The sequence below is a fragment of the Muscardinus avellanarius genome, assembly GCF_963383645.1.
Source record: "Muscardinus avellanarius genome assembly, chromosome: 1".
NCBI classification, from domain to species: domain Eukaryota; kingdom Metazoa; phylum Chordata; class Mammalia; order Rodentia; family Gliridae; genus Muscardinus; species Muscardinus avellanarius.
In genome coordinates, this window is record NC_137786.1 from 36,250,680 (window position 1) to 36,278,238 (window position 27,559).

The 27,559-nt window shown below is 41.0% G+C and overlaps 1 protein-coding gene across 1 annotated transcript in view; it reads right to left on the reverse strand.

Moving 5' to 3' along the window:
• Positions 1–1,406: 1,406 nt before the first annotated feature.
• The window catches only part of MROH2B (maestro heat like repeat family member 2B), a gene marked incomplete at both ends in the record, with an annotated part of 82,650 nt that continues 56,497 nt past the window's right edge, over positions 1,407–27,559 (reverse strand). The window contains 18 exons of the mRNA XM_080701756.1: positions 1,407–1,513; positions 2,026–2,091; positions 3,095–3,197; positions 3,915–4,046; positions 4,387–4,542; positions 9,595–9,777; positions 10,020–10,166; positions 10,824–10,938; positions 11,257–11,397; positions 12,445–12,632; positions 13,134–13,260; positions 13,985–14,142; positions 16,734–16,886; positions 19,218–19,315; positions 21,393–21,513; positions 21,838–21,927; positions 22,173–22,268; positions 22,365–22,500. Of these exons, the coding sequence (XP_080557882.1) occupies positions 1,407–1,513; positions 2,026–2,091; positions 3,095–3,197; positions 3,915–4,046; positions 4,387–4,542; positions 9,595–9,777; positions 10,020–10,166; positions 10,824–10,938; positions 11,257–11,397; positions 12,445–12,632; positions 13,134–13,260; positions 13,985–14,142; positions 16,734–16,886; positions 19,218–19,315; positions 21,393–21,513; positions 21,838–21,927; positions 22,173–22,268; positions 22,365–22,500 (2,317 nt within the window). The remainder of the gene's footprint in view (positions 1,514–2,025; positions 2,092–3,094; positions 3,198–3,914; positions 4,047–4,386; positions 4,543–9,594; positions 9,778–10,019; positions 10,167–10,823; positions 10,939–11,256; positions 11,398–12,444; positions 12,633–13,133; positions 13,261–13,984; positions 14,143–16,733; positions 16,887–19,217; positions 19,316–21,392; positions 21,514–21,837; positions 21,928–22,172; positions 22,269–22,364; positions 22,501–27,559) is intronic.

Sequence of the window (27,559 nt, forward strand, 5' to 3'; positions counted from 1 at the left end):
AAATTTATATTTAGCTGGGCATTGTGTGTTTCATGTTATAATCCCATATTGCAGTTCAGGTGCTAGCTGGGGATTGGTCAGCTGAGGACTTTCACTGGGACTCATGGATCTGTCTGAATATGTTGAAACCTAACCACTGGGAGGAGGCTATTATGCCTTGCAGCTTTTATGCCTTGCATCTTGTCTTGGTTGTTCATAGGAGCCATCAGTTCCTTACCACATGGACCTTTCTATAGGTCTGCTAGGATTCTTCAGGACAGATCCTCTTTGAGTGATTTACTATTGCACTGTTTGCAAAGATCAATCCTATTCATTGCAGGAGAGGACATGAACACCAGGAGGGAGGCAAGAATCACTGGACACCAGATTGGAGATTAGTTCAATCCTTTAGATCACACAGATTTCATAGACTATAAGCTTCATGAGGGTTTAATTTTTCTACTTGTTCTCATTGTTATAGTCTCTGTGGCTATAACAATGCCTTATGAAGTTGTAGATACTCAATAAATGTTTGTTAAATGAATGAATAAAAGGACTCTTGGTCCAGAATCTCTGACCCAAAAGACTCTTTTGGTTTCTGGGTTGTGTAGGACCAAGAGGTGTTTCTCCAAAATGTTTGGGTATGAAGAAATTAGAATATAGTAGTAATTTTCAGAGACATTATAGAGGATATATTAGTAATGGTACTAATAAATTATGATGGTGGGGTTAAATGAGTATAAATTATGTGTTAGAAACTTTATGTAACTAATTCATGGACATAGCCTTCTACTTATGCATTATGAAAAAGAGTAAAGAATTATGATACAGATGCTTAAAGAATGTTAACACACACATACACACAATATTGTTCTAGGTTAGAAATGAAAAGGAAACCACGAGATTTGGTATAATGTCAAAAAGGGTCTTTTGTAGAAAAGTACTGACATACTCTTGATGCATAAATTATAACCTGAGAGAAAACAGGTTAAAGTTTATCATACAAATATATTTTATAAGGAGAAGAGTGTGGGTAGTAATTCAAAGCTGACAAAGATATGAAAGGAGAGGGCTATGTGTGTAAAATAACAGGGTTCCTCTTCTTACAGGTGGCACAACTTTGTCAAGTTCTGTCACTTTTTGATGCCTGCTAGGATTTAAATTTCTCAAGCAAGATAAAGGGCTAGCCCGAACAAAGCCACGCAGCCATCCCCGCTCAAGTCACACGTTATCCTTGAAGTGAATTTATTGGATTTGCTTTCCAAATGAAAGCCACCAGAAAGATTCTGGAGAGCAGGGACTATACCACATTTCAAGATTTCCATTCTACAAATCGCCTTCTTCAAAATGCTGCAAGTTCATGAATTAATGGGGTAAAGCCAGGAGTCAGTTTTAGAAAAAAGCCTAGCAGTTTATTTCTGGATGGTTTACAGAGGGATGCTTGTTTCTTTACACCTTCTCAGGAGGGTCTGCAAGGCAGCTTCGGCTGCTCTCTGGACACTGATACAGGGGTCTTGCCGAAGTGCCTGGAGCCCTGAAATGGAAAGATTAGCAAAAGTAAGCAAGGACAGTCAGAGCCCAGCAGGGAGAGTGGCCCAAGGCAAAGTCCAACTTATGGAGCACCACAAGGCTTCCCCTGAGGCTCAGGCCAGCGTGCAATTCAAGTCCTTGTGCTCCACATTCAAAGGTAGAATTTGGAGCTGCAAGTTGAAAAACTTATAATGCTGAAAGATGGGAAGAGGAACCCAAGGGTGTAGCTCAGTGGTAGCATGTGTGCACAAAGGATAAAAGAAAAGAAGAGAAAAAATTAAGAGTAAAAAAACCAGTAGGTCAAGATAATTAGAAAATCATCTGTTGGGAACGTCTGTGAAGCTGGACCTGGAGGGTGCTTTATACCCCAAAGAATTTCCAGTGTCTAGAGAGCCTCAGAGAAAATAATTGAAAAAGATTCCCTATTTCTGGGCTTATATAGAATGTGAAGCATTAATAGTTCCTTTTTCTCTGAATATAATAATATATTGGGCAGAAACTAGGCTTGGCACTCACGTATGGTCAATTGTTCTTTGTCTAGTAACTCCACATATTGGCTGGTCAAATTGAGAATGATGGCATCTAAAGGCAACAGAAGAAAGCATTACTGGTTTCATTTGAAGGCAGCAAGAGATCATGTCAGACTTGGCACTTGGTCAGAAGGGAAGCAGTCTGGTTAGTGAATGAACAAATTACATGGCTCCCCCTGAAATGCCAAGGACCGATGCGGTAAGGTGCACCTATACTGAGTGTTGAGCACCAGGTCTGGAAGTGGTAAATTATTCAAAGAGTATCCAGAAAAGCTCATACAATGGCCTTCTAGGGGAGAGATAAGTATTGTCAGGTTTCAAACATAAGATACAGTGCCTGTATTCAGTAAACATGTGGTGTTGTTGGGGCAATGATATGTATGATCCACTGAGGAATCCTTAGCTTTTAATTGGCTTTAAAGTGACCAAACAAGTGGGTCTGTTCAACATGTGCTTAATTAGTCCCAACACTTTTCAAAATGAAATTAGAATGTCATAATAGAGAGGTCATCAGAGGTTGACTTATTTTCTTCTCTGTTTTGTAAATCTGATAAAGAGGTGACCACAGAGTCTGCTGGGTCCCCATCAAAACCAGCATGCTTCCCTCTTGTACCATGTTGCTGCCCAAGCTCTCAGCTTGAACTGCGCTTAGAATGTTGTGTGTGGTTCACACCCAGGGGTAAAGGGAAGGAAAGTATTTATGCAGAGGCCGCACTGCAGCTTGGAGCAGAGGCCTGTGGGAAAGGAAAGAACAATGACTTGGAACCAGAAGGAACATGGGGGTGAGGTTCAGAAGGGAAGAGTCTGATGGCAGCTGAGTTGAGTGTTTATGACGAAGGAGAGGTTAAGAGGGTATAAGATTTTGTTTGTGAGAGAAAACAAGCTCCTTTGAGGGAAGATATGGCAAGACATAAAATGAATTTCTTCCTGGTCTTTTATTTTTATTGTCATACTAATCCCACTGGCGTCTACACTGGGGTAGCTTTTAGTCAAAGCAAGATGCAGATGAAGAGGAGGACAGATCCTCTGAGGAGGGGCTGTGGATGTGCACGCACCTGTGAGTTTGACAGCTGCACTCCTGATCATCTCCCAGCTGCTGGTGAAGAAGGTAAAGGAGTGTGTGTGTAGGATCCACAGAATCTCTTGGTTTTTCTTTGCCTAGAAGAGATGTGAATTACCAACAGGGCAACTCGAAAGTGATGCTTTACTCAGTAGCTTAGAAGTCCTCAGAAGGGAACTTGAAAGGCCAGAGAATATACACACAGCCATCAGTAAGTGATGGACTGAAAGTTGCCTTGTGGCTACTTTATTCTAAACTTAGTGATCAAAGTGCCAGGGCTTAAGGACTTAATCAACAGATGTGAATTTCCAGAACCTAGGAGAAAAGATCCTAGACTGGACTTGAGAAAAGAGCAGAGGGCAATGTGGGAGATAACAAGAGTCAATATGGTCTTTCCAAGACAGTCTTGGCCAGAGATTCCTTGCTATGTGTTTACCCTTGTGGGATTCATCTAGACTCACTCTTTCCTTCTTCCTTCCTTCCTTCCTTCCTTCCTTCCTTCCTTCCTTCCTTCCTTCCTTCCTTCTCTTCCTTCTCTTCCTTCCTCCTTCTTTCCCTCTTTCTTCCTTCCCTCCTTCCCTCCCTCACTTCCTTCCTTTTTTTCTTGTACTAGGGTTTGAATCCAAGGGAGTCTATCTCTGAGCTATACCCCCAGCCTTATTTTATTTTGAAACAGGATTTCACTAAATTGCCGAGGTTGGCTGTAAACCCGTGACTCTCCCATTTCAACCTCCCAAGTACTGGGATTATGGGTTTGTGCCACCATACTAGGCTTGTCCTGCTATTTTAGAGGCAGGCATCTCTGCTCCACTCACCATTTTCACACAGAATTGTCTATAGAAATCCCTGGCCCTTGGTAGATCCTGTTCAAGGAGATGGTCAAATATCCCGTAGAGATCCTGAAGGCCCAGGAAAGGGATACAGATGATCAAGACATCACGGCAAGCCTAAAAAACAAGATTTTACTTTCGGTGTAATAGTCTATGAGGCTGGGATGCCCTTCCAGAAGGGAAGAAATGCTGAGAAGTTTTGGGAAAGGAGCAAAGGGAGTCAGCATGGCTTCAGGGGCTTTATGTTCATACTTAGCATTTCCCCCAATTTGAAAAGTGGAAGAGCAGACTTGGGCAGAGATGATGAGAATGGGCTTAGAACTGGATGAGTAGTTTTCAGCTATGGTTCTAAGGAGTGCCTTTGCATAGGGCTCCAGGTCCAGCTAGACCAGATCTCCTGGTGTTTCTCAGCCCTAGGGAGAGGGAGAGGTACTGGCATATTCAGAAGGACACTTACAGCTCCAATCTTGGGATTGGGATCCCACAGGTGGAGCAGGAATGAAATCATGCTCTTTTTTATTTCTTCAGCAAAAAATATCTTCCACCTCCTTCCTGCCAGGGATGCCAGATCCTCAAATAGGAAGATGGCGGTCAGCCTCACATCATCTTGCTCCTGTGGCAACAAATGCATCTTCTCACAGGCTGTTTCCCAAGAGCACCCACTTGGAACCCATCCAGCCCTGCCACACTTCAGCAGAGTACGTGTTCCAAGAACTGTCTTTTTCCTCTCCCCATAAAATGTGAGTTAAAAGAGCTGTGGTTCTGGGGTTTAGGTGATGCTAAAGAGCAGGAGGCCCAATTTTTGTTTTTCAGTAACTAGTGGAGAAGTGTGACCTCAGGAATGATAAGCAGGACTGTAAGCAGTAGAAGGCCCTATAGGGATACTAGCTTGTCTTGTGTATTTATACAAATTAGCCTGTTTGCATCATAACTTATGGGACCTCTAATCTATTTTTTTTTATTTTGTTTTGGTACTGAGGATTGAACCCAGGGGCATTGTACCTGAGTTACACCCCCCTTTTAAGTTTTTTTTTTTGAAACAGAGTCTTGCTACGCTCCTGAAGGTCTTGCTACTTGCTGAGGCTGTCTGTGAGCCTGTGATCCTCCTGTCTCAGTCTCCCAAGTACTAGGAGTACACGTATGTGCCATAACATCCAGCTGGGATGTCCAATTGGGACCTTTAATCTAAATTTCCTAAAGTCCAGAACTCTTCTCCAGGTGCCTAATATATTCTAAAGAATTGAATTATAGGCAGCTCGGGAATCTGGATCTTGGGTTTTAAAGCCCTGTTCTTGAGTGTATGAATTCAAGAATAGGAACTTCCCTGTTTTTATCCAGGATGATGGGAAATGATTTCAAGAAACAAAGGGTAAGATGATGGAGGAAGATTGCTTTTAATTATCTCACATATGTAATTTTCTGATATGGTTCAGAGTTTCAGCAAGTGAAAGGAATTAGATGAATTTTCTAGAAGGTTTTGTTTTGTTTGCTTAGAAAACTAGTTAAAACACCCATACCCATATCCAAACCTAATTAGCAGGCTATTATTTAGGTCAGCACTACTTAACAAGAAAGTTGATACAGATGTTCCGGAAAATTTAAGATGGTTTGTTGGAAAAAGGTCAGAATAATTGAATACATGAGATATGATATTGCATAATGGCCATGAAAGTAGAAACACATAATTTAAATATATTAGGAATAAGGTCAGAGTAGCTTTGTAAAAGATACCTTTTTATAAAAATTAAAAAATCAAAGATGAAATGCCCAAAATGTAGAGAGGCATCTACTAAAAAATAGAAACGAACAATGCTGGAATTTTTCAACATCAATGAAGAAAGATAAGATTATATAAAAGCAGATAAAAGAAATGTCAAAGTATTTTAGAAATACTAGAGATATTCATAAAGTTCTTATTTCTCAGTTAAAAAATGGATTTATGAGACAGCCAGGCATGGTGGTGCATGCTTGTAATACCAATACTTGGCCGACTGAGACAGTAGGATCACAGGTTTTTAGTCGGTGATCCTTAGAGAGGCGCTCCACTACTTAGTGAGAACCTGTTTCCAAATAAAAAATTAAAATAGGGCTGGGAGCATAGCTGGGAGGTAGAATGCCTCTGGGTTCAATTTCTAGCTCACACACAAAAAGGATTCATAAGAGTAAAGTGATTGTTCAGGGCAACAGTGTAGAAAAAGGTGGCAAGAAGAATCTGGGGCATGGGGTGGATGGTGGACATACTTTTGATTCTACCATTTCCTTAACAAATCACTATATTTTGAGAGTTCCAAAAAAATGTTTCCAAATGGAGGGGGAGAAAACTAGAAGATTATAGATTTGTCTGCTTAATATACAGAAAAATGTAGGGTAAAAATATTATAGAGTTACATATACTTTTAGAAGAATAATGTTACTGGAGAATAAACAGCATGCCACTACTAAGACTTAAGTTTTGTCAAACTTTACTTTTAAGTAGGTGTGAGGAAACTTTTACCTACTAAGAATGAGAAAGACCTAGGCTAACAACCAGGAATAATTTAGAATTTTTTCTTCTGCAATAGCACTGAGAAACATATTGATCACAAAACTGTTAGGTATATCTGTGATTTATTTCAGGCTTGTTCCAATAAAATTATTACTACCGGTCAACAATAACAACAACTCAGGAAACCTAACAGTGAGACCTATAGGAGTGACTTTAGTTCTTTTTAAAAGATTCACATCAATTATCTGTGCAATAAAAATAAACATGTTTGTTATATTTACAGAAGATACTAAACTGGGTGGGAACCCAATAAGCATTCCTGAGGACAATTTGAGAATTTAAAGTAATTTGAGAATCTGTAAAGAATTTTCAGATATAAAATGCCCCTAGAGATAACTTTTTTTTTCAGTACCAGTGATGGAACCCAGAAGCATTCTACCTCTGAGCTACACCATCAGCTCTATTTTTTAGTCTTTTTATATTTATTTATTTATTTATTTATTTATTTATTTATTTATTTATTTATTTATTTATTTACTGGAGTTCCTGGAAACCCTTTGACCTCCAGGCTACACTCCCAGACCTTATATATATATATATATATTTTTTTTTTTTTTTTTTTTAAACAGGGTCTCTTAAGCCAGCGTGGCTGGCTTCGAACCTGCGCAATCCTCCTGTCTCCGCCTCCCAAGCATGGGGATTACAAGCATACGCCACCATGCCAGGCTTAGTCTTTTTATTTTTGAAACAGGGCCTCACCAAGTTGTGAAGGGCCTTGCTAAGTAGCTGAGGTTGTCTGCAAACTGGTCTCCATCTCCCGATTGCTGGGATTACAAGCGTGCACCACCATGCCTGGCTCCAATTTTTTTATTCTTTATTTTGAAACAGGGTCTCACTGAGTTGCAAAGGGCCTAAGTAGCTGAGGCTTCCCTAGAACTGTGATCCTCCTATCTCAGCTTCCCAAATCCTGGGATTACAAGTATGTACCACCATGTTGGCTTGAGAGATCACTTATTAATGTTTAAAGCTGACGTAATTGAGTCCTGAGGATTGTAATCCAAGAAGTGGATAAATCCATAGTGTGTGGCTGTAGGATATGGTTCCTGGGGCTTTCTCCCCCATCTCTCTCTCTCTCTCTCTCTCTCTCTCTCTCTCTCTCTCTCTCCCTCCCTCCCTCCCTCTCTCTCCCTCTCTTTTTTTCTCTCTCCCTCCCTTCTTCCCTCCCCCTCCCTCCCTCCCTCCCTTTCTCCCTCCCCCTCCCTCCCTCCCTCCCTTTCTCCCTCTCCCTCTCCCTCTCCCTCTCTCTCTCTCTCTCTCTCTCCCTCTCTCCCAATCTCTGTGATGTGATATAAAGAGCACAGCCCATGAGCCTGTTGTATGTTCTACTTCTGCCTCCCACCTCCAAGCCCAGAGATCGACCATCATCAACCTCAGATGGACTGAGCCTGAAACTGTAAGAAAATAAATCTTCTTTCCTGCTAAGTTATGTGGTCAGACTTTTAGATTATAGCTGCAAGAATGCTGACAGACACCTAGAGTAAATACTGAAAAATTAGAGAAAATGGCAAGCTGTTTTCAAAGGTTAGGTTTAGCATACTAACAAGGAAAATTGTAAAAATCTGAAATGAGAATTATTGAGTGTGGGAATAGATTGCAGATTAAAATATATAGATCCTACACCTAATAAACTGCCAAAGTGTCAGGAAGAAAGAAAGATAAAAAATATGGAGTAGCTAAATAGGAAAAGGTTGAATTTGAGAGGTAATTTTTCTTCAAATTCTATTTGATACTTCTCAGGTCTCATTTGGAGATCTAACTTAGTCAGTGACTTATAAAATATTTAATGCACAGAAAAATTAGGTTCGTGATGAATAGTGATGGAAATGAAGATTTCAGTCTGGAGAGTAGAAGGTAAATAAGTAATTTAATAAAACCTTAATGTTAACAAAGATGTACAAGAGGAGGCAATCAGCAGTTTTCAATCTCCCTTGACAGCAGAACATGAGGGCACAGGTGTAGGTCACAAAATAATAGATGTGGTTTGTTATAAAATAGATTTTTACATTGATGGTTGTAAATAGATAAAAATAGATAATAAAATAAAGTTTCCTGGAAGTTATAAGGAAAATGGCCCTCTGTGCCTAGGACTACTGACCGATCTTTTTGAAATTAGGATTGTGAACTAGATAAAGAATTGGCAAACTTTTTCTGTAAAAAGCCAAATGGTAAATTATTTAGACTTTATGGTCCATATGGTTTCTGTAACAGCAAATTAACTCTTCCAAGGGAGTGTGAAAACAGCCATAGACAATATGTAGTTAATGAGTGTGGTTTTGTTTCAATAAAACTTTATTGATGAATTCAGGCTGTGGCCTGGATTTGGTCCATGGGCTGTCATTGATTGATGGCTGGATGAAGTCAGTCTTAGGATTTTTTTTTTTTTTTTGGTGATACTGGGGTTCTGGAAGCCCTTCTACCTCCAGGCTATACCCCAAGACCTATTTTTATATTTTTATTTGGAAACAGGGCCTCTTAAGCCAGCGAGGCTGGCTTCGAACCTGTGCGATCCTCCTGTCTCTGCCTCCCAAGCGCGGGGACTACAGGCATGGGGATTACAAGTGCGTGCCACCACGTGTAGCATAGTTTTAGGATTTGAGAAATGGAAACAATAGTGATGGAGTAATACCATCTTTGTTCAGGCCCTCATTCTGCATTTAGCATTTCTTTCCCAAAGCACACCTTGAATTGAGGGTTAAGTTCAAGTACTCAGGAAGTGAATCCAGAAAACAATCCTGGCAGTGGGAATGAGATAGGGAGGAGAGGAGGGCTAAGAGAGGAGTACTAATGCATGTGGTACTCACATGAGCAAGCGGTACTCAATCCTTCTAGGAAATCTATCTACACACGGCTCTCTTTATCTGTCTTTCACAGGGCTTTCTTCCCTTTACCCCCAACACTTCTAGCCCACCTGACTTGGATCAACCATGAGTCTCAGGCTGGGGATCAGCCTCAGGCAGACAGCTACAGTCAACGGGCTGTATGGGAATTGTTTGCAGGTGACCTCTGGGCCGGCCAAGGAATCCTGGTCACACACTGAGATTGCCTTGTATGAGAACCATCTGGACCTTTTTCTGTTCACTCACTTCTGGGGAAGGAAGATTCCTGAACAGGCTCACTTACATCCTCAAAGAAGGTTCTGGTTTGCAGCACTATTTCCTTGAAGTAGAAGCTCACATCTTTGTCTGTGAGCAGCTCCAGGATCTTCTTGAGAGCCTTCAGGCTTTCACAGACGACTTCAGTGCGAGCCAGGTGATACAGGCCTCTGATGACAGATTCCAACATGATCTGCTTATGCTTCTTCACCTATTTTGAAGTAAGGTCTTTTAATCTCAAAAACTGCTCTGTGCATATCTGGAAGAGGGTTAGGGTCCCCAGAGAGGAGACTGAGATTCCATTAGGGTCACGTATATTTTGACCCAAGAGCTATCACTTTATTAAGGAATTGAGATTTTCACTGGATTTCTGTGCAATTATCAGGTGTGGGTTAGTAAATAATAAATTTAAAACCACTTACATGCAGCCTTTTTCCCGAGAGCACCTCTTACCTTGTGAGGGGCCCCAGATGCAGTGTTTCCCAGGCCGCGGATGGCCATTTGCCTCAGAATAGCATTGGAGTCCCAGGCGCTCTGGTCCATGAAGTTCAGTACCTCTCGTAGATTCCCTAGCTTCCAAAGGCTTGGCTCCCTCATGAGCTGAAATCAAGACTCCTTTCCTTTAGTTATGGGTGTGTCTTCCCTTCAGAGAGTGCCAAAGCATGGTTGCTGCAATTTAAGGAAGGGCCTCCCTGCTTGGAGCGAGGAGGAAGTCTCCAGGTGAACGAGCCAGCCCTATAGAGGCTCAGCCCTAGATCTGATGAAGGAGCTGTAGGCCCAGGTCAGGTGGTAATGAGAACCAGAATATCATAATAAGAGGGTGTTTCTAGCTTCACTGGAGAAAAGGGGCAGGGAAATCAGAAATTACTGATGATGTTTTTAGGGTTGGCCTGGACAGTCTCTATGCCAGATTTGGAAGGGTTAGTAATACTCTTGATTATTGATTATGTTTTGTTTTGCCCCTCCCAGATTTATTTCCTTCCCTTTTTCTCCTCTGGAAGGTTTGTTTCTGCAGATGGAGGGCAGGTGTGGTTGAGGGAGGTTTTTATTTATTTATTTATTTATTTATTTATTTATTTATTTATTTATTTATTTTTCCTCCCTGCTTAGGTGTTTCTGGAAGGAGTTGTGTCCTCTGATACTAAAGGTCCCCTCCAAGTTCCTCATTTGTGGTTTCAGCTCTCACTGAGCCCCAGACCCCAAGAGAAGTGCCCCCAAGGATCCCATTGAGCATGCACTGATGGCTGCTGTCCTTGCCTCAGAGAAGAAAGCCGTGCCAGTTATCCGGTAGTTCTCCGAGGAGGAGGTCAGAGAGGAGAGTAGGTGTTCCATGATGTCCAGTATGACCCCACGCTGCCAGACGGCCATGCTCCTAAAAAAAACTCAAGTATTACCAGAAATGTCTTTTTCTGAACAATGGAGGAAAATTTTAGTTTATTTTTTCCTCTGGAGAATTGTCTAAAAAGGGATGCTTGATGAAAAGAGCACCAAGGCTTAAATTTTGAAATAACTTACCCAAGTATCCAATTTTAATCGCCATTTGAGCCTACTGTCTCTTTCTACCCCCTTTTCCTGGTGTATTTCCCCCCTGATATTCTCCCTTTGACTAGAGGTCCTGCTGTGGTGCAGTTTTGGTTCTTTTCACTTAGCTTTCTCGATCGTATCCAGTTCTAGATTATCTGCACTTTACCTGGCCAGTGCACACACTCCTATGTGATGGGTAGCAGGGCTGCTAAGTAGGGTCCATAGATTATCTCCCTCATCAGATTCTTTTGCAAGGCCTTCTTTCATGGCTTGGGCTTGCAAACATTTCAGAGTTGCAGTTGAGATCCTAAAGGAGACAGTGGGCATCACAAAAGTAAGTTGACCCCATACAGGGAAGTGTGCATTCTCAGGTTTGTTCTCATACTACCCAAGATGCTTTCCTAACTCTGGATTAATGGATGTTGTCAGAAAAAACAAACAGGCATCCCTACTCTCACGCTTTATTCTTGAAGCTAAAGGAGATATCCAGATGATGTTAACCAGTAGATAGTGACATAACATCTAGCTAACTCTCTGTGGAAAAAAAAACAAAGCAAAACAAAACAAAATAAAAAAAGTACGGTAAAAAATATATTTCACTGATTCAAAAATGGCATCTTTGAACTCAGAATGGATCTCTCGCAGTGGAAGGTGTGCTACAATTGCTGGCTGGAGAGTAGCAGTGATATGGTTGCTATTGTCTGCACATTCACATGTGTATTCCCGAGTCCAGATACATACTATTTTAATTTTAGTAAACTCACATGTGTTATTGGAAGTTTAAAATGTCTTTTAAAAGGTTGTGCTATGACTTGCTATTTGAATAAAAAGTTATATAAAATGTAAAGGGAAGGAGAGTGACTTGATAAAGCATAAAGGTTTATAGATAATAATCCTCAGAGTTCCCTTGGTCAGTATAAAAAAAATTTAAAATACAAAAGCATTGACTTCTGGCTTAATTGAGATTCTTTTTCTGATTTTTTCAATACTATACAAAATAATATTGCTTCTTCAATTGCTGAAGCCTTCAATTTGATGAAATATGATATTTCTTTTTTTTTTTCCCTAGTAGCCTTGAATATCATAGAATTCCAGCTTTCTTAGGATGATCTCAACACAGGAAACCAAAGGAAACCGAGTGAGCCCTTTGGGGAAGAAATCATAGGTCCTGATTCCTGATGTACTATCTGCGCAGCTATAATGAGTGCTGGCTCAGGACTTTGAATCACAGCTTAAGGATGGTAAGGCTTATTTCTTCACAAATATCAGATACCATGCTAGAGTTGCAGCCCCTGGCTTCCCAGTCTGTCTTAGGGAGCCTGGCAGCAGGGCAGTCTCCCTCTAGGCCACTTACTTGCAGGGGTCTGGGATCTGCTGCCGTTCCCCCTGCTGCATCATGCGTCGCCTGTGACTCAAGGTAGAATAGGGCATCTTCTGCCCCAGCGTGCAGCTGACCAGCTTCAGGAGGAGTGTGAACAGCTCTGGGTACAAGTCAGTGATAAGGGTTCCCATGGAGAATACTTCATACATAGCACTGGCCACCTGAGAGGACAAAGAAGCTCTCAGTCACAAAGTCTTCTTTTCGGTCAACCTATCTTTTCCCAGGGCTGATCTTCTAAATTAATTTCCTCTCCCGTGATTTCTTTTCAGGTTGCCAGTGCTCATGGTAAGTGGTTATTTGTGAACTCAACACACACTGTGTTTGTCTCTTGGGATGATGTTGGCATCATGTCTGTTAGGCAGCACCAGTCATGGAAAATGAAATGCTTTTCCACATTGGGAGTTTTCAACAACAACAACAACCAGGTGTTTTGTATATGTCTAAGACTCATTTGGGAAAATGGATACATAGGTTTTCTTTGGGGCCAATGAGAAATATCCTTCTCCAAATGACTGGCCACAGACAAAATTACTGCCATATTTGTCTAATATAAATTATTGTAGATTTAAAGTTAAGGTATGAGAGGAGAAGTATGATTAATGCTACCAAAACAAGTTCTGGGTGGGAACAGATCATGGAGTAGGGTCCCAGTGCAGACTCACTGAAATTGCATCCATCCCAGCTACGTCGTCTTCTAACTTGGTCTCTAGTTTGTCTATTAAGGACCGTATGACTTTACCTCTGGAGACTGGGTTTTCAGCCAGTGCCTTCCACAATGTCTTTGTATCCCTAGGGTGGCAAGGCAGGAAGTTGGTAAATGAGGCTCAACTCCTCAGACTGTGAGATTTTCCATCTGACTTATTCTGAACCACATTATGACTAATCATACTTTTAAGGGCAGATGGACATCCTGCCATGCCAGGGTAAAATAAAGATGTCTGGGCTTGGATTACTGAGTTTTGTTAATGTCCAGCAAGATGGGGAAAATATTATATATATATATATATATATATATTCCTATGACATAAATTTAAATTTCATTATCATTCAACAAAAAACTTAGCCGGGCGTAGTGGCACACACTTGTAATCCCTGTGCTTGGGGAGGCAGAGACAGGAGGATGGTGCAGGTTCAAAGCCAGCCTTGCTGGCTTAAGAGACCCTATTTCCAAATAAAATATAAAATAGGTTTGGGAGTGTAGCCCGGAGGTAGAAGGGTTCCATCCCCAGTACCACCCCCCCAAAAAAAAAAACTTAGAGAAACATTAATTTAGGAAACCATAAGGACAGTAATATTCACTTTCTAATACTCCCTTTTTCCTATGATATATATCTAAATCAATCATTCAAGACACTTAGAAAAACATTATTTTGATTCATATACCAATTTTTAAATTGTTTTTCAGGTGAGATATTTTCAACCTTTGTTACCTTTCTCTCAAATAAATCTTTGCCCAATGTCCAACAGGGTGACCTTTCAGGAGGGGGACTAGGGGGATTCAATTAGAATCTACCTGTCAAATGGCAGAGGCTTCTGTAAAAGGTTGATAACAACTGCATCCATGTGAAAGCTGGCTATCTGGGAGATGGCTTCTAGGATAAACTGGAAACTTTCCTCCTTTTGTCTGAGAACTGGCATGTGATGGTAAATTGTGCTCAGGATCTCCAACAGCTAAAAGGAAGTCAATTAAAACATGAAGTTGCCGTTTTCTCTCCCAGAGAAGGTACCATTAGCACACTGTGAATGGGTGGTTGGTGAATTTTAAATCATGTTAAAAACAATAATGGATTATACATGTGGCTTATTTTTGTGTAAGAAGATTATTGGCGACTCAGGCATTTATTCTTAGTTGAATTTAGTAAAACTCAGTGAAAGGGCGCATTGTGCCAGCAACTGTGTTAGGCACTGCAGGGAGATCCCAATGATGAAGACAGAGCCCTGCTGCGAAAGGGGTGAGAGAGTGAATGAGGAATACCACTCATCTACGCAAAGGGATGCGCTCCAGGTGGCATATGGTAAATGGTGTACAAGAGGTGCATAGAAATGATAAGTCCACTCAGAATCAACTAAGTCGTTTTTTGAGGAGCCTTTGGCCTGAGTTTTAAAGGATATGTGGCAATTTCAAGGGATCAGGTAGAGAGAGACGGTAGAGGAAGACATCCTTTTCAGAAAGAACACAGGTAAAGACATAAAACAGAAGAGCAGAAGAAGTGACAGAGCACAGAGGACTTTAAGGGCAGTGACATTGTTCCATATGATAATATAATGGTGGGTCCATGTCATGATCCACTTGTCAAAACCCTTGGAAGACTTGAGACGTAGAATGTAGATCCTTAAGCCTTCAAGTCTGTGTGAACTATGGATTTGGGGTGATGAAGACAAGTCAGTGCAGGCTCATAGGTTGTGAAACACGTACCACTCTGGAGGGAGTGTTGAGAGTTCTTTTGGGAAACTGGGTCTGTGTGGGGGAAGGGGATACACAGGAACTCTCTGCTCAGGCATTTTTTTCTTGTGAACCCAGAACTTCTCTAAAAAAAAATGAAGGCTATAAAAAAGGCATGGGTATAAGAAAATGTCAGGAATATTTCTCGAATAGAAAAATTTTGTAGTCTGGAGCACAGAGAAAATGGTGGAGATGGAAGGCCTGTAACTGGATAGAAAAGATGAAGCCAGATCCCACAGGGTGTTGAAGGCTATTTTTTCTGAAGTTTTGTGTTCATCTGTGGGCCATAGGCGATGAGACGATACATTTGGGGTTTTGACATGGGCAAGGTCATGCATCTATGCTAAAGTAACTTTGCTTCTAGTAGAAATTTCCCTTTCTTTTTTTATGCAGACATTTACATTAGGTTTATTTTAGACGTAACATTTTTCTCTCAATTGTTACTTCTTAATCATAAATATTCTTAGATAAGATGAACAGAGTCCCAGTGTGTGATATTTGGAGAGGATCCAACTCCACATCGGAAGCATTTATCTATTATTTGAACTGCTCCTCTTTATACTATATACACAAATACAAAGGCATTCCATATTTAACAACTTTTAAATTTTTCGTGGTACTGGTTATTGAACCTAGGGGCTATCTACCTCCAAGCTGTACCCACAATTATTATTATTAGTTTTTGTTTTGAAAAGGGGTCTGGTTAGTTGCTAACAGTCTTGTTAAGTTGGTGAGGCTAGTCTCAAACCTGTGATCCTTCTGTCTCAATCTCCCAAGTACTGGGATCACAGGTGTGCACCACCACACACAACTTCATATTTATCAAATTTGATTCTCCTATGTCTTTCTTAGTGAGTACCACATAGTATGTACTCAATGTTTTTTTTTGTGTGTGTGTGGCGGTACTGGGGTTCCTGGGAACCCTTCTACCTCTGGGCTACACTCCCAAACCTACTTTTTATATATTTTAATTTGGAAACAGGGTCTCTTAAGCCAGAGAGGCTGGCTTCAAACCAGCAGGAACCTCCTGTCTCTGCCTCCCAAGCGCGGGGATTACAAGCGTGTGCCACCACGCTTGGCTCAATAAATGTTTTAAAAAATACTTTTTGAAATGTAATTAGTGCAGGGATAATTTCTAACACCTTTACACTTAAACTGTGCTTTGGAGAATTTTTAAATTGAGAGTGGCTGACTCTGGGATACAGGGATACAGGAACAAGAACATTTTTTTTTCTCCCCTTGAGATATCTTTATCTAGTTAAAGTTTATTTATTACTGGTTATTCTTTAGATAGCTTGTATTGTCTCTGACTTTGGGAGGTTGTAGAGAGGTTTCTTTCTTGAGCTTTTAACCAAACTTTTTGAACTTAAATTCAGTTTATTCTGCTTAACTTTCCAGTTGGGACTTCTCCCCAGCCCACTGTCAGCTTCCTTCCTAGACAATATACCCTATAGCATGTATAAGAAAAGTGTGAAGAGTAGCAGTGGTGTGAGGAGCCCTCCTGGCCCTTGGTGACCATCTCAAGTGTCTACCTGGCCATCCTTGTCTTCATAGTTCTAGGAACTCAGTTTCCTATTATCCAGATGACCTTGGTTTGGAGTTTCTTCCTCTGGCCAGGGTGGGATAGTTTTGAAAGTTTTTATGATCAAAGACTTGAGAGGCAGCTGAGCCAAGGCTGGCAGGAGCCTGGCAGTGCCCATCTTGGATCTGTGCTTAGATCTCTCAGGCTATGCCCATTGCCCATCAGAGGGCAGACTGCGGAGTGATGACTGGCTTGGACCCAGGGCCCTGCCCTATTGTGCTCTGGTGGTTGGCTCACCTGGTCTTCCATAGCAGCTCCATGCTCTTTCAGGGCGGCGATCATCCATATGCCACAGGCCTTTGTGCACGCGGGGCCCAGGCTTTCCAGACCATCTAGTGTTTCCTCCAAGAACATCTGAATGTCTTCACTTGGAATGAACTTACAGATGAGCTGAGAATGCATCCAGAAAGACTCAGGTCATAGAAAACCTCACTCTACCTCTGAATGCTTACAACATGCTGCTATTATTTGTTTGGGCTTTCCAAACAGTGAGTATATGACCAAGACCACTGAAACTAGAAAGAACACTAAAATAAGATATAGGCATGAACTTTTAACTCTAAGTAAACTTTCCCTGGGACTGCCTTCCTACAATTTCATATTTATTTGAATCTCAAGGCTACTGAGACAATTTCCTCTCCAAACCTAAAGTTATAGCCGCTGCATAAGGGGGAGATACGGCATATTATTTATGTAGCAATTTTATATTATAAAGTACTTTCACATACATTTCATATATCACAGAAATATGTCTCAAGTTTGTCCCAAAATAGCTAAGCCTTGAGAATTCAGGAAAATCTATCACATGCACTGAGTGCAATACGGAATAATCAGGTGGCTGACAGTATTCATATGGAAGGAAGATTATTATGGCTCTGTTTTATATTTTTCCTCTTCCATGCTTCAACATTATGAACAGTCAATAAAAGTTCAAGAAAATAAAAACTTTGCAATTTTGGTCTCGAGGTACAGAATGTTTGGTGGACAGCAACATGTGAACATTAGTGTGTATATCTGAGTATGTGTGTTAATGAAAAGAGGGTGGGCAGGTAGGCCCAAGCTGGTGATGTGAATGAGTTCCAGGAGCAGTATGTGGGGCTTCTGTGGGGCTTTTTTCTTGGTACTGGGTATTGAATCCAGGGGTATTTTTACCCTCAAATTACACACTCATCCCTTCTTACTTTCTATTTTGAAACAGGGTTTCCTTAAGTTGCTGGGGCTGATCTTGAACCTGTGATCTTCCTGTGTCAGCCTCCCAAGTACTGGAATTCTAGAGGTGTGCTGCCACACACTGCTAGTATGAGAAGCTATAACTTAGCAAGATGGTAACGATCATGGAGAATGTATTTATTCACAAGTTGACATGCCCCTGCCTTAAGTGGTCTGCAGATGAAGACCTATTGAGAAGAAATGAGCTCCTTTCTATGAAGAGTGGCTCATGCCAGCCATTCTCTGAGTTTTCATGGGTCCAAGAGGAGAGGCCTTGACTACTGCTCAATGCTTTCTTCTCTAGCTAGCTTCTCTCCCTTCAGCCCCTGGGATCTCATAATTTTCTCCAAAGTGACATAACTCATCTTGCCCTTACCAGCCTACATCCTCACCCCCCACAGCAGACAATGTGACCCTTCAAAAACAAAACCCTGACCTCCTCTCAGAACCACCACCAGGCCATAGAGGCCTCTGCGAGTCGGGAAAACACCACCTGTGCTTGCTTATTTCACTTCCCTCTGTAAATGTGTTATCATAATGGGCTGATTTTATTGGTTTTGTTATTGTCATCGGTGGAAAATAAATTTCCATATACACATACATCCTGGATGCTATCTTGCATGTGAACAGCTTTTACATTTCACCCCTGGCATAACTGTACATAGCAGCCCTGATCCCTCTGCTCATAACCCTCCACTGGCCTTTGATTTCAATAGGGGGTAAAAACCAGTGCCCTTAATAAGGCCTGGATAGCCCCTGAATGGGCCCTAGGCCATGCCGTGGATTTCATTGCTCACCTCCTCGTCACCTCAGGCCTTTGTCCTTGCTGCTTGCCTGGGCTGAAATACCCTTTTTCCAGATGTGTCTGTGCTTCTTTCTTTCTGACTGGTCTTCTCTAGAGGATCATCTCTTCCCTATTCCCTATTCTCTTCCTTGACTTTATGTTTCTCAGTTATCATTATCTGGTATTATTTTTGGACCCCCTTTACGAGGATGTAACCTCAGTGACCGTGAGGAGTTTGCCTTTTTTCTACCCTCAGAGCCTAGAACAGAGTCTAGGTACTCAGGAGGTCGGAGGTGACTAAGGCATGACTGAGTGAATGAATGAATGCTTTCAGTTCTCACAATAACCGAGAAGTAAGTCTGGTCTTTTTTGTTGTTGAGAGGAGGATGAGAATGAGGAGGAGGAGGAAGAAGAGGAACCGGACTTGAGGCAGTGCTCACAGAGCGCATCTGATGGACTCCAAAGCCCTTGTCCCTTCCACTCCACTTCCACCCTGGGGAAGGCCACTTGGTTTACAAAGTTTCTCATGTATGTATGATATGATCAGTAGCAGTGTTTGGTTAGGCACATGTGCCCAAAGTTATTCAATGACAGGACAACAAGTCTTTCATTTAGCTCGAATGTCTACACGTTGCCTTCCTCTGCAGTCTGGATTCCATAGCTTTCTCACCTGGAAATTAGCCCAGAATCATCTCTGTATTAATTGGACAGCCTTCCTTATTTGTTACCTTAGCTATTTTAGAGGAGGTCTTGATTTGAACCTGCACATCATCGCATTCCAGCCCTTCCTGCAAACCCTGCAGTCGCTCCTCTTCCAGGTGAATGCCTGTGGTCAACAAGGGGGAACATACATCAGAGTTCCAAGACCCAACACCAGCTACTTGTAACCAGCAGGTGTTTAACAATACATGCCCCTCTACCATACTTATTTGATCAAATAAAGAAAAAGAGTTAATGTTAATTATGAAGTGTGAGATTTCTTGTTAATAGAGACTTTTGGAGGACCTGAGTTTTATGAGTTTCAGGAATATAAGACAGCCTATAGGAAGGATAAGTATGACAATAATAGAATTCAAATTTCTTTATTTTTTTCCTGTGATTTCTTTTCCTGGCATGTTTGTTCTTTTACTGAAAGAGTTCTTAGTTGCTAGTTCCTTAACTCTTTTTTTCTGTCATGGTAAAAGGATACATGCTTGATGAATTATCTTTCCGTATTCTATGGGACTTTCATATCTATTCCAACTCTGATGAGTAGACTTTTTCTTTTGGGATGACTGCCAACGTTACCATTCTCAGCTAAAACCCACCTTTTGACTTTAACACACTTTGGTTTTGGGTGGTAGGGATCAAATCCAGGGACCTGTGCATCCTGGGAAGCATTTTACCATTGAGCTACACCCCCAGCCCTTATACACGTTTCTTACGTGACTCTTACAACTGTAAAATAGCAGGAGGGAATTAAGGGAGTGAGGTGGGGGAGATAAAGGATTTGATGAAGGTAACAGTTCAAAGAATGCTATGTACATATATAAAGTTATCAACACTAATCAATAAAATGTATGGGGAGGGAGCAGAATGGGGAAATGTGCAGAGGGAAACCCACCAAGTGCTGTGTGCGTGTCTGTTTCTATTACTCTGAACCTCATTAAGATGTATAGTTGCAATGCACCAATAAATGTATATATGAAATAGAACTATAATATCTTTGGCCCCAGAATCAGAATAGTGCTTGGCACATGGAATGGAAAGATACGCAATATTTTGAAAAGATATAACTTGTTTCAAATCCAAGAATGACCAGCCAGCATAAGGATAAGATGGCATTAAGCCTGGACGGAGTGTTCCTGGCTGCACCTGGTCTCCACAGGATTGTATGTGCCCAGTGTAGGTTTGGCATTGGTAAAACATCTGCTGATTTAACATGCATAAAAGGCCTGAGATGAAAGTTATAAAATCATTATTTTTTATATTGACAGTTATTCACATACACTCAGAGAACAGGAAGAAGGAGGCACTGATCTGTCAGCTGGTAAAACCTCCATAAAATTTTCTCTCTTGGAGAACTGGAAGATTGTTTAGCATCATAACAGTATTGCAGTTTTCTCCTGAGGAGCATCATGTGACAGGGGAAGCATTGCTAATATGTCATTTAAATCAGATGCTTTCAAAACATTTTATCTACTTGAATAAGTCTTTAAAATGCTTCCTATTAGCCATGCATGGTGGCGCATGCTTGTAATCTTAGTACTTGGGAGGCTGAGACAGGAGGATCACACAGGTGCAAAGACAGCCTCAGCTACTGAGTGAGGCTCTCAGCAATTTAGTGATAACCTGTTTCTAATAAAATATAAAAATAGTTCTGGGAGTGTAGCCTAGAGGTAGAAAACCCCTGGGTTTCCTCCCCAGTACCACAAAAATGCTTCATATTATTCTTAAAACAAATAAACAAACAATAACAGTTGGGTGTGGGGGCACATACTTCTAATCCTAGTACTTGGGAGGCTGAGACAGGAGGATGACAGCAATTTAGGGAGACTCCTTTTCCAAATAAAAAAGGTCTGGGGGTAAAGCTCAGAGGTAGAATGTCTCTGGTTTCCATCCTCTGTACCACAAACAAGCAAACCAACAAAACAAAATATACAAACAAGGTAACCTCAGGAAAATAGGGCCACTGAGGAAAAATATGACTTGCTTCAAATGCAAGAGAGAGAGAGAGAGAGAGGGAGAGAGAGAGAGAGAGAGAGAGAGAGAGAGAGACAGAGACATTCTGTGCTATAAGTATGAGGACTGAGAAATGGCAATCTGTAGATGAAGCAGGGAGAGGGAGGAGAGTCACAAAAGGAGAGAAAGAAGAGAGACACGGATGCATAAGGACACAACGACATCTACCGCCGCTCCCTCACCTTTGATATAGAACAGGCCAATGGTGGCGCTGGCGGCTGCCTGCCGGATGGTGGGCAGGGTGTCACAGGAATGAGGAGCCAGAAGCCCGAGGAGCGCACCGATTCTGAAGCTCTCTGGTGCCTGCAGGATAAAGGATACTACAACCATTCAAGGCTCAGCAATATCCTAGGATATTCCCTACATTGGATTTTAAGGCCCTTACTTTCTCTGCAGGTCTTCTAGAAAGATAGACTACTAACCCCTTAAGGGCAGTGGAAAACTGAGTGAACAGGCCTGATAGCTCAGGGAAAAATGGCCTGCTTCCAGCATGCTGGCCCCCTTGCTGTGGAGGTGCAAACCCCACTCAGGTGGTCCTCTGGAAAGTCTTGCTCTGGGACCCAAGTCCCAGAGTTTTGAGTTCAAGAGGCCACGGTGCAATTCATTAGTTTGTAGGGGACCACTCACCTCAACATCATTGGTCAGCACTCTTGAGGTGATCTGGAAGGCTCTTTCTCTTTCCCACTCTTTCTGTGAAACAAGCCACATTCGGAGAAGCTGTTGGGCAAAGAATAAATGTCCTTCCTTAGTATTCCTCGTGTTTGTTTGATTTCACTCTCTCCCTCACTGACCCTCTTTCCCTCTGCCTCTTCTGGAGCAAGGTGCCCATCTCTCCATAAATAGTGTTTGAGAGGCCTGACCCTACAGGCTGGGCAAGTGGGTCAGGGTGGACATCTTCTATGAAGATGAGATGGAGTTTGGTGTGACACACAGGACTCAGAATGAACGGTGGCCCTACTCACGTTAAACATTTCCTGACAGTTTTCTGCCTCGGTCTCATCCCATATCATGGTCTTCAGAAGCTTTCCCAGAGCGTCCATGGATCGTTCATGGAGAAACTAAAATAAAATGTGAGAAAGTGGGACTCAAGCTAGGGCGAGAAAGGTAAGTCCTCCTGCAGCTTACCCTTTGGCTCAGTCCTCACTGCTACGTACGTTAATGTGCTCCTTGTCCTTGTCCGTCTCGCCCTCATTTACCAGTATTTCCAGAGGGGGAAGGGGCAGCAGCTTGCGGATGTTCTCTTCAAGAATATTAACATGGTCATTTAGTGAGAGCCGTGGCTTCAGTTTACTGGAATGAGAACCACGTGGAGAAATGGATGCAATGATTACACACAGAAGTCACAGGGCAGAGTTCCCAAGACCTGTCAATCAACCCCAAATAGGTGACCGACATGTCATATTTTCTGAAGTGTCGGTTTGTGGGAGGAGTTGGCGGCAGGAGCAGGGAGAGTGGGTGACACAGAGTCAGACCGCATTGGTGAATAAGTGAGCAGATGATACTGGAATCTTCTTCCTGCCATTCCCTCTTTCAGACATTTACCATAGACATGGCAAGGATAAGAACCAAACTTGGCATGACTCGGAAAAATGCAAATGTTCCATAAACATACAAAACACCCCGTTTCTTACTAAATAAATGTAAAAAGACAGTAAGATGCCACTCGTCAGATACCAAGTTAGCAAAGAAATTGCAAATGATGACACTATCAAGATAGTGTAAAAAGGTTGTGTCAGAGAGCTGTGAGATTCAGTCTAACTGGGAAAGCTCTGCTTAGGTTCTTTTCATCTTTAGTGTCTGGCTGACTGTGTTTTTGAAAAATCATCCTACTGAGGAAAAATATTTGTAGAGTGAGCTGTATTTATGTGAGGTGTTCAATTTGACAAATTCTAATACATTGACATACCCATGCCAACACCACTATGATTAATATAGAATTTTATCACTCCCATGATTTCTTCATGCCCTTTGCAGCTCATCTTTCCCTCCATGTTGGTTCCAGGCAGTCACTATTTTGTTTTTTATCATGAGAGATCAGTTTTAAAGTTCTGCGGCTGCCTTGCCTAAGTGAGAGTAGCAGCTAGCCACAGGTGGCCGTTGAATACCTGAGTTGGGGCAGGCTGAAGTACCATGTGAGGCCAGGGTGAATATTTAGAATCAAGAGTACTCCAGAATTTTTATATTGAATACAATCTGAAATTACACTGAATCTACTGGATCTGATGAAAAAATATATCATTAGTTTGTTGCTTCTAAAAAATTTTTACTTTGTAATTTTAAAAAGCATGTATAACTTGCATTATATTTCTACTTGCTTATACCGCTCCAGGGCCTAGAATATTTCTTGATTCATCCTCAAGATTTATTTGTTTGAAATTTCTACAAATATACCTCATCTTTGTTAATATGACAACCTGTGCTTTCCTTTATCTTGCCTCTTATCACATTTTGGAAAAATTATGTGGGTGATTTTTGCATCTATTTTCCCCAGTAGGCAAAAGCTCCTTCAGGGAAGAGCCATATTTTATTTTTCATTGGTCTTTTAGATACTAACTCAATGACTGATGTGTCATGGATGCCACTTAATAATATTTATTGGAAAAATGTCAACTGTCATACTTAAATGTTCAGAGCATACGTTTTTTAAGAAAGGTGTTCAAAGTATTAGTTATTATTTTTCAAATTAAGCAATAACTAAATATAACAATAGGAAATTGGATAAGATGAAGCATATTTATATAACAAACAACTAGGCAATTATTAAAATGATGTTTATTACTTCATCATAATAAATGTTATATATTGAAGGCCCACAGGTAACATCATACTCAATGGTGAAAGTCTAAAATTTTCCCTCTCACATAAAAGATAAAGACGTCACCTTTGATTTCTATTTAAAAATGTACTGGAAGTTCTAGCTAGAGCAATTAGCCAATTAGAAAGAAAAAAAAAAAAAGCTTGGTGCTGTAGCACTTCCTATAACCCTAGTACTTTGAAGCTGAGAAAGGAAGATGGCAGGTTGGAGGCTAGCCTCAGCAATTTAATAAGACCCTGTTTCAAAATAAAAAATAAAGTAGGGCCAGAGTGTAGCTCAGAGAACATGCTGAATTCAGTCTATAGTAAAACACACACACACACACACACACACACACACACACACACAGCATTCAGATTAAAAAGGAAGAAGAAAAAATTTCCCTGTTCATACATGCCATGATTTATTTTTATTTTTATTTTTTATTGGTGCACTGTATTCATACATCATAGTGGGATACAAACTTTTGTAGACATACATGCACACATCACCCAGTCAGCCCCCACCCGATCCCCACCCCGTTCTCTCCCCATCCCTCCTTCCCATGCTTGGCTTAGTGGTTGACATCTAGTATTATAGCAATTTATCCAAAATTAAAAATGATAATCTCACATAACAGTTTCATTTGTCTGATACCAAGCTTTTGATGACTTAAAGATAACATTTTAATATTTCTTTTTGCTTTCTTTCTTACCAGAGAATATTTTTTTCTATTTTTGTAGGTGAAACTATCATATATTTATATATTTATTTTTCAGAAAAAAAAATCTATCCTAATATGGAATATGGATTCTAGATACTCAAAACGATCTTGAAAAAGAACAAAGCTAGAAGATATATATTTTCTGATTTCAAACCATATAAAGCTACAATAATTGAAACAGTGTAGTACTGTTCTAAAGGCAGATATATACCCATTGGAGTTAAATACAAGCCTAGAGCTAAATTCTTCCCTATATTGTCAAGTTATTTTTGACAAGGTTTCCACGAACATTTGGTGGTGGAAATATAATATTTTAACTAAATATTGTTGAAAAATAATACTTACATGGAAAAGAATAAAATTGGACCCTTACCTAATCCCATATACAAATATTAACTCAAAATAGATAAAAGACCTAAATATAAATCTTAAGAGTATAAACTTTTAGAAGAAAATCTGGGTCATAAAACCTCACAACATTGAAACTGGCAGTGATTACTTGGATATGATTTCAATGGCACAGGCAACAAAAGAGTATACAAACTCCCTAAAAAATAAAAAAATATTGTATATCCAAAGACAATGTAAACAGAGTTAAAAGTTACTAATAGAATTGGATACAATATTTCCAAATGCTATATCTGAAGGTATATTAATATTCCAACTAGAAATCCTAAAATTAACAACAAGAAAGGCAAACAATACAATTTAGAGATAGGTAAAAGACTAACATAAATAATGAATCTCCACAGATAACCAATCTTAGTTGTCTGTTGGATGGAAAATCTTGTTTCTCTGGTTCTGGTGTGTGTTACCTATTTCTTCTTTGTAGTTAATCTCTTTGAGTATTTTCTCTAGCGCTGGTTTTGAAGACATAAATTCCTTCAGTTTCTGTTTGTCATGGAAGCTTCTTAATTCTCCATCTAATTTGATAGAAAGTTTTGCTGGGTAGGAAATTTTTGGCTGGAAGCTGTTTTCTTTCAGAGTTTGGAATATGTTACTCCAAGCCCTTCTGGCTCTCATAACTTGGTTTGGGAAGTCTGGAGTGATTCTAATTGGTTTGCCTCTGAATGTCATTTGGCCCTTTGTTTTTGTTGCCTTTAAGATTCTCTGCTTGGCTTCCACATTGGTCATTTTGACAATTATGTGGCGTGGGGATCCTCTTCTCCGATCCTGTCTAAAGGGAGTTCTATAAGTTTCCTGGACCTGTGTATCGACCTCTTGCTCTATGTTTGGAAAATTTTCTGCTATTACTTCCTTGAAGAGATTGTTGATCCCTTTGGTTTCACTTTCTTTTCCCTCCTCTATTCCAATTATTCTTAGGTTAGCTCTCTTAAAATGGGCCCATATTTCTTCAATATCAGATTCCTGCTGTTGGATATTTTTTTCTAGATTAGAAACTATGCGTTCATTTTTGTAATGATCATCTTCTAAGAGCGAGATTCTGTTCTCCATGTGGTCTAATCGGTTGTTTGTGCTTTGAATTGAGGCCTTTACTTCATTAATTGCATCCTTTATCTCTTTTTGGCTCTCTCTGAGTTCTTTTCGAAGCACCTCTATTATTTCTACAGCTATTTTCCTGATTTGATCTTCTAGAAATCTCTGATTTTCTGTTTTATCGGGTTCTGATGTTGTGGGGTTGTGGGCATTCATTGCTCCAGTGTTATTCCTCTTTCCCATGATTTCGGAAGTTTGTGCCTTCTCTGGGTTCTTCCCTTGGGTCACTATGACTTCACTTAAGGTGTTCTGGATCTCGAGTCTGTAGTATCTCAGACCCCACTACTCCTTTACTGGGTTGTATCACAGAGTTTTTGACTCAGGGAGTCGATAGAGGCTACTTTAAACTATGGGGGGTGCCAGGTTGCACGTTCTCCTATGGTGTGATATCTGTGCCACCGCCACTCCCCCACTGGGTCAAGTCCCAGGGAGTACAGTACTGGGATTTCTCCTCTGTGGCCCGCAATTTGACTCACTGTTCTTGAGTTCACAGATGTAGCTGTACTTGACTGGGTGAATTCGCTGCTGCTGCCGCTGGTGGCAATATGGCACCGCTGCTATGCCCTTGGCTGTGAGGCTGGCTTATTTCTTCTGGGTTTTGAGTTCCACTCTGAGTCCCTGCAGCGTGCTTAGCTCAGCCACTGGGAGCTTTAGATGCTCCCTGCGCTGAAAAATCCTGCCTGGCTGTTCCGCAGCGGCTCACCTCGGCTTGCTGTAGCCATCCGGTGAACTCGCCGCTGCCGCCGGCAGTATGGCGCTGCTGCCATGTCCTCGTGCCTGAGGCTGGTTTATCTCCTCTGTGGCTCTGAGCTCTGTTCTCAGTCTGCTTTCTCTCTGGAGCCTGGTGATTTTTTTGTTTCTCTGGTGGTGGTGTTTTCTGGCTATGAAAGGCGCTGATTTTGTGGTAATGGAGATTGGTTGTTAGCGGGGCTCTTAAGCCCTGATTTTCTCAGTTGCCATCTTCCCGGAAGTCCATGCCATGATTTTTTATGCAGAAAACCCTAATTACTAGAACCGTTATGATTTATATTTAAAAGATCCCCCAAACCTCATGTGTTGGCACTGGAGGCAGGCTGACAGGTGGGTAAAGGCTAGAGAAGGTGGGTTGCTGGGTTGGGGCTCTGGGGACTGTGCCTGTCCCTTTCCTGCCTCTCTGGAGATTGGTTGTATAATAATGTGAATGTGCTTAACACTACTGGACTATACATTTAAAGATGACTGAAATAATATATTTTAAGTTGTATATTTACTATGATTACACATAAACATAAATTTAAAAAATGTTGTGAAAAATTGATCACAATGTGGCCATATACAAGATAAAGAGAGAAAAA